At 34.7% G+C, this 10362-nt stretch overlaps 1 protein-coding gene across 1 annotated transcript; it reads right to left on the reverse strand.

The window, feature by feature from the left end:
- psmc1b (proteasome 26S subunit, ATPase 1b) lies at positions 1-9497 on the reverse strand. The gene is made up of 11 exons (XM_073853167.1): positions 9461-9497; positions 7346-7399; positions 7165-7261; positions 6958-7082; positions 6687-6872; positions 5792-5920; positions 4213-4309; positions 3603-3792; positions 1308-1459; positions 1070-1224; positions 1-967 (listed from the first exon to the last, which is right to left on the reverse strand). The coding sequence occupies exons 1-11, from the start codon at positions 9461-9463 to the stop codon at positions 833-835; spliced, it is 1323 nt and encodes a 440-aa protein (XP_073709268.1). The 5' UTR covers positions 9464-9497; the 3' UTR covers positions 1-832.
- Between the last annotated feature and the right edge of the window lie 865 nt (positions 9498-10362).

A 10362-nucleotide genomic window follows, 5' to 3' on the forward strand; every position in this document is an offset into this window, starting at 1 on the left:
CAATTTTCACTGGATGTTTATTTGATTTTAAAAATACAGCAAAAACAGTAATATTGTAAAATATATTTAGCAATTTAAAATAGTAGTTTTCTATTTTAATATACTTTAAAACAGAATTTATTCCTGCGATGCAAAGCTGAATTTTCAGCATTATTATTCCAGTCTTCAGTGTCACACAATCCTTCAGAAATCATTCTAATATGCTGATTTATTATCAATGCTGGAAACTTAATATTTGTTTGGAAACTGTGATACTTTTTTCAGAATTACTTGATAAATAAAACGTTAAAAAGAACAACCGTCCAAAGTTTTTAAATTTTTAATTTTTGTTTGAAAGAAATTTTAAAGAGATTTTTTCAGCAAGGATGAATTGAACTCATAAAAAGTGATAGTAAAGACTATTTTGCATAAATATTTTGAATACATGCTGCTCTTTTTAATCCTTAAAAAAGTATTACAGGTTCCAAAAAATATTAAGCAGCACAACTGTTAATAATGAATAAGCATATTTCAATAATATTTGACTGGATTAATGATGCTGAAAATTCAGCTTTGAATCACATTAATAAATAAACGCTCAAATTTATTAATACAGCAAACCGTTCTTTTAAAATGCTAAATAATTTCACAATACTGTTTATTTTACAACAGTATTTCCAATCCAATAAAATGTAAAATAACTCACCTTCTGAGGGCTATTACAAAAGAAACAAACCAATAAAATCTCTCTGATACAGCTCTAGTATTTATTTTCCCATCATAATAACAAAAAACAAGTTGGCAGACAAAAACATGCTTAATTGGAGTCAAATGTGTGAAAAGTGGAGAAAGATTAGAGATAGAGGCCTTCAGGGGTGCCCTCCTGCTTCTTATACAAAACGTTTTCTTTCGACTTCTTGAAGTCCTCGTTGGTGACCTTCATCCTGCGTTCTCTGAGGGCCATGAGACCTGCTTCCGTACAGATGGCCTGAAGAGACAGATATATGAGAACAATTCTCACGAAAGCAACACAAGAGGGCAGCAGAGCTTTTCTGCAACACTTTAAAATGAACCAAGCCTGTTAACATACCTTAATATCAGCTCCTGAAAGGTCGTCTTTAGCCAGGATGAGGTCGTCCAAGTTTACATCCTCAGCCACGGTCATTCTGCTGGTGTGGATCTGGAAGATCCTTCTCTTGGTTTTCTCATCTGGCAACGGGAACTCAATCTTACGGTCAATGCGACCTGCAAAGAGAAAAATGCTTGAGAGTTCATATGTAAAACCGAAATAACCTGTGAACCATCATGAGTTTGCATTAGTATCTTACCCGGTCTAATAAGAGCAGGGTCAAGGGTCTCTATTCTGTTGGTAGCCATAATGACCTTCACATCTCCACGTGAATCAAAGCCATCCAGCTGGTTGAGGAGCTCCAACATGGTTCTCTGAATTTCACGTTCACCTCCTGAGTTTGAGTCATATCTGCAAAGAGGTTATCAAGTTATATATAACATGGTATCTTTATCAAAGGAATAGCTCACACAAAGATGAGTTTGTTTCTTAATCAGAACAGATCTGGAGAAATTTAGCATTACATTACTTGCTCCTCAATGGATCTGTAGTCAATGTGTGCCGTCAGAATGAACGTCAATATAGCTGACAAAAAGATCACAATAATCCAAAACACAAATCTAAACTTTAGCTTCTGGCCAAAATGTGAATCAAACAAGTGTAATAATGCCTCCCGCATTAAAAAAGTCCATCCTCTGTTGTCCTCGCACATAAAAATTCACCAACATATCACCAACAGTTTTAGCTTGTAAGCAGATGAATTTTTTACTGGTGAAAACAATATTATGTAGAGAGGCCTTGCATTTTGGCCGTAGGCGATGGTTTGAAGTCTTAATGAGTGATTTTTTTCTTTTATATGCCGCTTTTCACTTCCTAAGATATTACTTGATGGACTGGATACGTGTGGATTACTTGAGGATTATTGTGATGTTTTTATTAGCTGTTTGGACTCTCTTCTGACAGCACCCATTGCACTGCAATTTATGCAGATGATACTGTTATTTATTTCTCTCATTCTGATATTTCATATATTCAGTCCTCTCTGCAGTTAGACTTTAACTCCTTACAGGATTGGTTTTATAAAAATAAACTCATTCTTAACAAAAAGAAGTCCTGTAGTATGGTGTTTTCTAGAAGATGTCATCGTCCTCACTCTTTTGATTTAGATATTATTTTTAAAGATGGGTCACTCTTATCTAAAGGGGATCGATTCAAATATCTTGGTCTTTGGCACGATCCTGAATTGTCTTTTAAGCATCACATTGACTTTATTACTAAAAAATCTTATGGGTGTCTCAGTTCTCTTTATCGCTCAAATAATTGCTTTTCATTTCAAGTCAGGAAACGATTAATCTCCCAATTAATTCTTCCTATTATTGACTATGCAGACATTATTTTTCAAAATACTTCTGATACCAACTTAAAACCTCTAAACATTATTCATAATTCTTTATGTAGGATTGTTTTGAGATGTCCTTCTAGACCTTTTTCCTGAGTAAACGATGAGCGCCGCCATTACGAATTCTAACGTCAGATTGAATGCTTTTCTGTTCCGGTTTCCATGGGAACCCATTCAAATAGCGTCCATCTCTTTTTAATGTAGCTAACGTCCGCTGCTTCGTGTCATCTACACACTCATTAAAGTGAGGCACTGACAACTGACGGTCATTGCGACATCATCATTGTACGTTGTATGAAGCTCTTGATTGGCTTCAACCTAAATCCCGAAGGCAATATCATTGGCTTCAGTTTCTTTTCAAGTGTATTTATTTGAATTAAAAACAGTTTTTTAGTTTCATCTACATCTATTCATTCCCTTCGTCTTATGCAGTATCCACATTTTTCTATTCCTAGAATCCTTACTGAAGTTGGTCGAAGGTCTTTTCAATATAAAGCTCCATATGATTGGAACAATCTTCCTTCTTCCCTTAAATCAATTACATCTTTTCATCTTTTTAGGATCAACTTAATATCTCACTTGAAAACAACCCGTTTATGTTTTTAACTTTAGGTTGAGAACTGCCGACAGGTAATAAATATATTTATGTATATGTACAATTTATTTTTATTTTTTTTATTTTTTTCTGATAAACTACTTATATTTATATTTGGGTTTTCATTAATGTACTAAAATGTATATTATTTTGTATGTACATGCCTTTTTGATATAGTTATAGATTATGGGTGGGTGAATAGGGAATTGAGCTGTGAATTTTTTGTATGTTTTGTTTTGTTTATTACTTGTGTTGTATTTTGTATTGTTTTATGTATGCGTTATAGGGTCCCCCTCGAAAACGAGATGGAGCATCTCAAGGGGCTTTCCCTCAATAAATAAATTCAAAATTCACTGCAATGGATCCATTGGCGAGCAAGTGATGTAATGCTACATTTCTCCAAATCTGTTCAGATGAAGAAACAAACTCATCTCCATCTTGGATGGCCTGAGAATGAAAACATTTTCATTTTGGGGTAAACTATTCTTTTAAAAACCAAAAACACTTATGCACTGAAATGTTTTTGAGCATATATGATACATTCAATAATATTGCTCTACCTTTTAGTTCCAATGGCATCAATCTCATCAATGAAGACGATAGAAGGAGCATGTTCCTCTGCCACCCTGAAGAGCTCACGTACTAGTTTAGGGCCGTCGCCGAGATACTTCTGAATCAGCTCTGAACCAACAACCCGCAAAAATGTTGCAGACGTCTGATTGGCCACCGCCTTGGCAAGGAGGGTTTTACCTGACATCCAGGGAAATTATATGATACACCCTTATTTCTGCCTGTGAATTGTCATCAGTTTCATTACCCACCTTATTTTTCCTGTACGAGTGGGCGCGGTCATTTGTTCATTTTATGAGTCTGGCTTCCGCTCTCATCCACATTCAGCTACTTTTAGCTGTACAAAACAACTCGTTTTGTGGCTTGATATTACAAATTGGTGTGTCTTACCATATTATTTTAATGCGTTATCTCAATAACAAACACACTGGTTTGTAGTGCAAACAGTTTTACCGTTTACTGCATGTTATTCTTCTTGTTATTTCCCTAATGAGCCAGACATCTCGCCCATAGACTTACTTGAAAAATAAGGCAGATAGGTATTGAAATGATAATCAGATGAAGGAAACAAATAGAGGGACAAAGGGGTGTTGGACTCACCTGTTCCAGGGGCACCGTAGAGAATGACCCCTTTGGGAGGCTTAATTCCCATTTCCTCATAATACTCCGGATGGGTCAGCGGAAGCTCCACAGACTCCTATAGGTCAAAACATTAGCAGCATAGATTCATTTCTACTGGACTTAACATAACTTAAAGTACCTGCAAAATTTTAAACTATTATAATAGATTCATCCTATATGAGACAAGTTTTTTTTTCTTTATATTTGATGCAAGGACCAGCGGAAAGGCAGCTATGTGTGTGAAAAATATCGAGCACCATATTAAATATCAAAATTAGAACGTTAATGCAGACGATTAAAGGAGTAGTTTACTTTCAGAACAAAAGTTTACAGATAATGTCCTCACCCCCTTGTCATCCAAGATGTTCATGTCTTTCTTTCTTCAGTCGTATAGAAATTATGTAAACGGGTCCTATCTAGCGAAACGACCGGTTATTTTTTAAAAACATTTACAATTTATATACTTTTTAATCTCTAAACAGAATGCACACAGAACTAGACAAGACAAGACAAGCATTTAAGGTTAAAAAGTATATAAACTGTAAATGTTTTTAGGAAATACACGGGCATTTCACTAGATAAGACCCTTCTTCCTCGGCTGGGATCATTTACAGCCATTTGAAGCTGCATTTTGGGAGTTCAAACTCAGGGGCACCATAGAAGTCCATTATATGGAGAGAAATCCTGAAATATTTTCCTCAAAAAACATAATTTCCTTACGACTGAAGAAAGAAAGATATTAACATCTTGGATGACAAGGGGGTGAGGACATTATCTGTACATTTTTGTTCTAAAAGTGAACTACTCCTTTAATTTTACCGCGTTAAAAATATTTACCGCAGTTATTACAGGGGCAGCCGCTATACTGTGCTCGTAGCATGCGGCCCACGCTATAGCCTGTAACATTTCATATTAAAGAGCAAATGAAACTATGAGCATGCGTGTCAGATCCACGTCATGTTCAGCAGCGGTAGCTCTTAAAGTAATAGCAGCCAAATAAGCTAATAACCCAGCTGCTGTAATGTCTTTTAAAAGGAAAAAAGTAAATCAATAAACTTTATTCAATTTCGGTACATTTCCTGCTTGCTGAAGGGCACAGGTAAATATTGAGTTTAATGTGAAGATTGTTTTAATTCACTTCAATTAGATGTTATTTTTTTATTAAATGTAATAAATGTTAAATTGATAGATTTTAGTTATACTGTAATGTTGAATGGCTATAGTCAATGGTTAAATATTAGGAAAAAAGAAACATTATTCTAGAGACACCAGTAATATTGGTATCAGTAATACTCACCTTCAGCAATAAAAAAAATTAACAAATATTAAAAATATACTGTATTTATGTTCGTTCTACATTTATTTGAAGACTGTGAAATAATTGCAATATAAAAGTATATTTAAAAACAAAAACTAATGTTAAATGGGATTAATCACAATTAATTTCAGGAAAATTCATGATTAACTTTTTTTTTTTTTCCCGATTGACAGCACTGTTAAAACGCATGTTTTTAAAATTACAAAATTAAATAATAAGCTTTGATCATTTTTATCTTGCCTTAATTTCTTGTATCTGATTGTCCAGGCCACCGATGTCAGCGTATGTCTCCTGTGGAGCCTTCTCCACCTTCATGACGGTAACAAGAGGGTCTGTGTCATCCATCAGAACCCCTATGACAGCATGGACCTGTAAACAACAAGTTAAATAATTTAATAGGCAAATCTAGCAATGTTCAGCATCCTGAGCTAGCCTGCAGGAGAGCAGCATTCATATAAGGGTTGCATACAGGATATAATATAAAGGGACAGTTCACTCAAAAATTACACTTTTGTCATCATTTACTCACCCTCTTATCGTTCCAAACCCATAAGACTTTGGTTAGCCTTCAAAGCACAAATTAGATATTTTATATGATTTTAAAAGATATTTTTAATGAAACAATTCTGTTTCTTTACCAAAAGACCAGGTAACCAAAACTGAAAATTCTATCATAAATTACTCATTTTCTCATAGTCATTCCAGTGCCACAAATTAAGCTATTTATGATGAAATCCAAGAGCTTTCCGGCACATTAAAGGTCCAGAAAAGTAGCAAGGACATAGATTAAATAGTTAATGTGACATCAGTGGTTCAACCTTTATTTTATAAAGCTACAAGAATTTTGTGTGCAAAGAAAACACAAATAATGACTTTATTTAACAATTTCAACAATGTTGCTGTCTATGCAAGGTAAGAAAGCTCTTGGATTTCATCAAAAATATTTTAATTTGTGTTCTGAAGATGAATGAAGGTCTTACAGGTTTGGAACAACAATGTCAGAATTTTCACTTTTGTGTGAACTATCCCTTTAAAAGACCCCCCAAAAAGTGACATTTTTAAGTAAATCATTCCTTCAAGTTTGAAAAATCATCCTATTTCTTTTAAATCCTGATTGTTTTGGCAGATATTGTACCTTGTGATTGAGTAAGACAGAACAACCGGGCTCCAGCAGATCTTTGTCGACAAATGACAGAATGCTGACGTAGTGCTCAGAGCCCACAGATGTGGAGACGATGGCATGATTGTCATCAATGATCTCCTCTAGGGTTCCCACAGACATAGGAGTCCCCCTCAGGTCATCAACCTTTGACCTCTCCTCCTGAGAAGAGTAAAAACATAACTATCAGCACATACAAATGCATAAAAAGAAGGTGAGCGAGAGAGAAGATGGATAGATGGTGCACCTCCTGTTTCTCCTCTAGAGGTTTCATCTGCTCCTGGTTTCGGATGAACTCCTCTTCCATCAGCAGGTAATCTTTAATTCTATCCTGCTTCAGGAGTTTCAGCCTGCACTGTGTGTGAGGGGTGACTATACAGAGAGAGAATCTGACATTAACTGAAAATCCAATATAAGACACACTGGAGTTCAACAGCAAAAGTCACTTTTGTACCTAAAGGCAGTTTGCTGGCAGCATCAGGGCCCTTGGCCTTCCTCTTCTTCTTGCCCACTCTAGTTGGAATGGGCGGCTCATATTTCTTCTTCTTGTCCTGGTATGATGATAGATTAAATAATTAAACACAGACAACCTCTGCCTAATGTTGTTTTAAAATATCAGAGTTCTTTCTGCTCACCTTATCATCTTTCTTTCCACCTCCCGGTCCGTGCCCTCCGCTTTGACTCTGGCCCTGTTTTAAGAAAGATTCATGTCTAATATTCATATATAGTCTTTTTTAAATAGAGTAACTAATTGTGTAACCAATTTGAATAATTCAATTATTTAACAACAATTTAATTTGTGATTTCAGAAATTACATTAACAGTATGTTTTAAATAAAAAACAATACTTACTGAGGATTAAAAATAGATACCGTTGAGGGCAAAAGTTTACATCCCCCTTTCAGACTCTGCTAAATGTTAATTATTTTACCAAAAAAATGCATGTTATTGTTTATTTAGTACTGACCTGAATAAGATATTTCACATAAAAGATGTTTACATATAGTCCACAAGAGAAAATAATAGTTGAATTTATAAAAATGACCCCATTCAAAAGTTTACATCCCCTTGATTCTTAATATTGTGTTCTTACCTGAATGATCCACAAATTTATTTTTGTTTATTGATAGTTGTTCATGAGTCCCTTGTTTGTCCTAAACAGTTAAACTGCCTGTTGTTCTTCAAAAAATCCTTCAGGTCCCACATTTTTTTTTTTTTTTTTTTTTTGGTTTTCCAGCATTTTTGTGTATTTGAACCCTTTCCAACAATGACTGTATGAATTACTGAATGACTCATATGCAACTATTACAGAAGATTCAGATGCTCACTGATGCTCCGAAAGGGAAAACCATGCATTTAGAGCCGGGGGTGAAAACTTCTGAACAGAATGCAGATGTGTACATTTTTCTTATTTTGCCTAAATATATATTATAGTACTGCCCTTTAGAGGCTACAGAAGAGAGTTATATGTTTCCCAGAAGACAAAATAAATAAATTTACCCTGGTCTTCAAATTCAAACAGTTTTCACCCCCGACTCTCAATGTGTTTCCTTCTGGAGCATCAGTGAGCATTTGAACCTTCTGTAATAAATGCATGAGTATAAAAAATACTTTTCCAAAACATACAGTCATTGTTGGAAAGGGTCCAAATACACAAAAATGCTGGAAAACCAAAGAATTGTGGGACCTGAAGGATTTTTCTGAAGAACAGCAGACAGTTTAACTGTTTAGGACAAACAAGGAACTCATGAACAACTATCTATAAAACTATATACAAAAAAAAAAACACAGCTGTGTATCATTCAGGTAACAACACAGTATTGAGAATCATGTGTATGTAAACTTTTGAATGGGGTCATTTTTAGAAATTACACTATTATTTTCTCTTGTGGACTATATGTAAACATCTTTTATGAGAAATATCTTATTCAGGTCAGTACTAAATTAATGATCTCTGTTATTTTGGTTTAAATAATTAACATTTTGCAGATTCTGAAAGTAGGTTGTAAACTTTTGACTATAGCTTATATGATTTCAGTTTACATCTTGATATTTTTTAGCAATTTAATTAGGTTACATTGATTTAAAATAGTAAAAATATAAAAATAATTGAGACCAGTTTGCAATAATAAGGACGTCGTTTGATTTAATTTTTTTTTATCTAATGCAGTGAAATACACGATTAAGTATGACTTATTATCACCACTGTACATTATTCAAATAGAACAGAACTTGTGTTAAACCCCGCATACCCAAAACAACACAAATAGTATCTGTGTGAATTAAACACCCTATATTATAAAAAAAATATATAAATATCCAAAATTACAAACTGACCACTTTAAATGCAACAGAAGAAAATATTGAAGACTACAAGATTGTAATGCGACGTTGTTTAAATGGCAACGTCTGTCAAGATGCACTGCTTCGAATTGCAGGAATGAAACAAGCAAAAATACAATATAAATGATCATATATCGTGTAACTGTGGCTTATATAAACGTTTTAGGTTGTACGAGGATTAGCAGAGTGATTTTAACGCTTTTAATACCAACGTATTTTTCTTCATATGACATGACTGTTGTGTTGTTAATCCTACATCGACGTATTAAACACAGATATTAAGCAAACAGTTACGATACACCGTTCACACAGGTTTCACATGTTATCTCAGCAAATTACAGACTTAATGTAAAGAGATGAAAACAAATTAAACAACGAGTCGGTAAATAAACTGCTGGCTCACTCACCATTTTCACTACCGCCGGTCGCTGACAATAAACGTAACTACGGGTACACTGTTGGGACAAAGGCGTTGAAAGGACATAAAATACCGAAACGCGTTTGTTTATTCACGGTGGCCGTCTGCTGGCCTTTAGTAAGAACTCTGTTATTTATCATTGCCTAAACGTTTCGTAAACACAATTCATGCTGTCAGGGGTGCATATTAGCTGTAGTGGATGACAGTGGTCTGACCGTTTGCTCAACCTGTCGACGTAGGTCATAATTTTGTGAAGTCAAGTATAGTAGCAAGTCTATTTGTGACCCTGGGCCACAAACAAAAATTTAGATAATGTACTCCCTGCTGGAAAAAAACAGCTAAAACCAGCCTAAGCTGGTTTTAGCTGTTTTTTTCAGCTCCCCTTGTCGTTCATTTTGTTTTTTGAGGAAAACGTTTCTCTCCATATAATGGACTTCTATGGTGCCCCTGAGTTTGAACTTCCAAAATGCAGCTTCAAATGGCTCTAAACAATCACAGTCGAGGAAAAAAGGGTATAATCTAGCAAAACAATGGGTTATTTTCTAGAAAAAAAATACAATTTTATATACTTTTTAACCTCAAATGCGTGTCTAGTCTAGCTCAGCAAGATGAGCGTTTGAGATTAAAAAGTATATAAATTGTAAATGGTTTTTAAAAAATAACCGATCGTTAAGATCGATAAGACCCTTCTACTTCGGCTGGAATTGTTTAGAGCCTTTTGAAGCTGAATTTAAACTTCAGTTTGGAAGTTCAAACTCGGGGCACCATAGAAGTCCATTATATGGAGAGAAATCCTGAAAGTTTTCCTCAAAAAACACCATTTCTTTACGACTGAAGAAAGAAAAACATGGACATCTTGGATGACAAGGGGGTGAGTACATTATCTGTACA

This window comes from Garra rufa, chromosome 13 (assembly GCF_049309525.1).
Source record: "Garra rufa chromosome 13, GarRuf1.0, whole genome shotgun sequence".
NCBI classification, from domain to species: domain Eukaryota; kingdom Metazoa; phylum Chordata; class Actinopteri; order Cypriniformes; family Cyprinidae; genus Garra; species Garra rufa.

What these genes read in the sequence shown, in the direction of transcription:
- psmc1b (XM_073853167.1), bottom strand. An exon ending in TGCCAGCAAACTGCCTTTAG is followed by an intron (nt 7,083 to 7,164) that starts GTACAAAAGTGA and finishes CTCTCTGTATAG; the next exon opens with TCACCCCTCACACACAGTGC. An exon ending in CTGTCTTACTCAATCACAAG is followed by an intron (nt 5,921 to 6,686) that starts GTACAATATCTG and finishes TGTTGTTTACAG; the next exon opens with GTCCATGCTGTCATAGGGGT.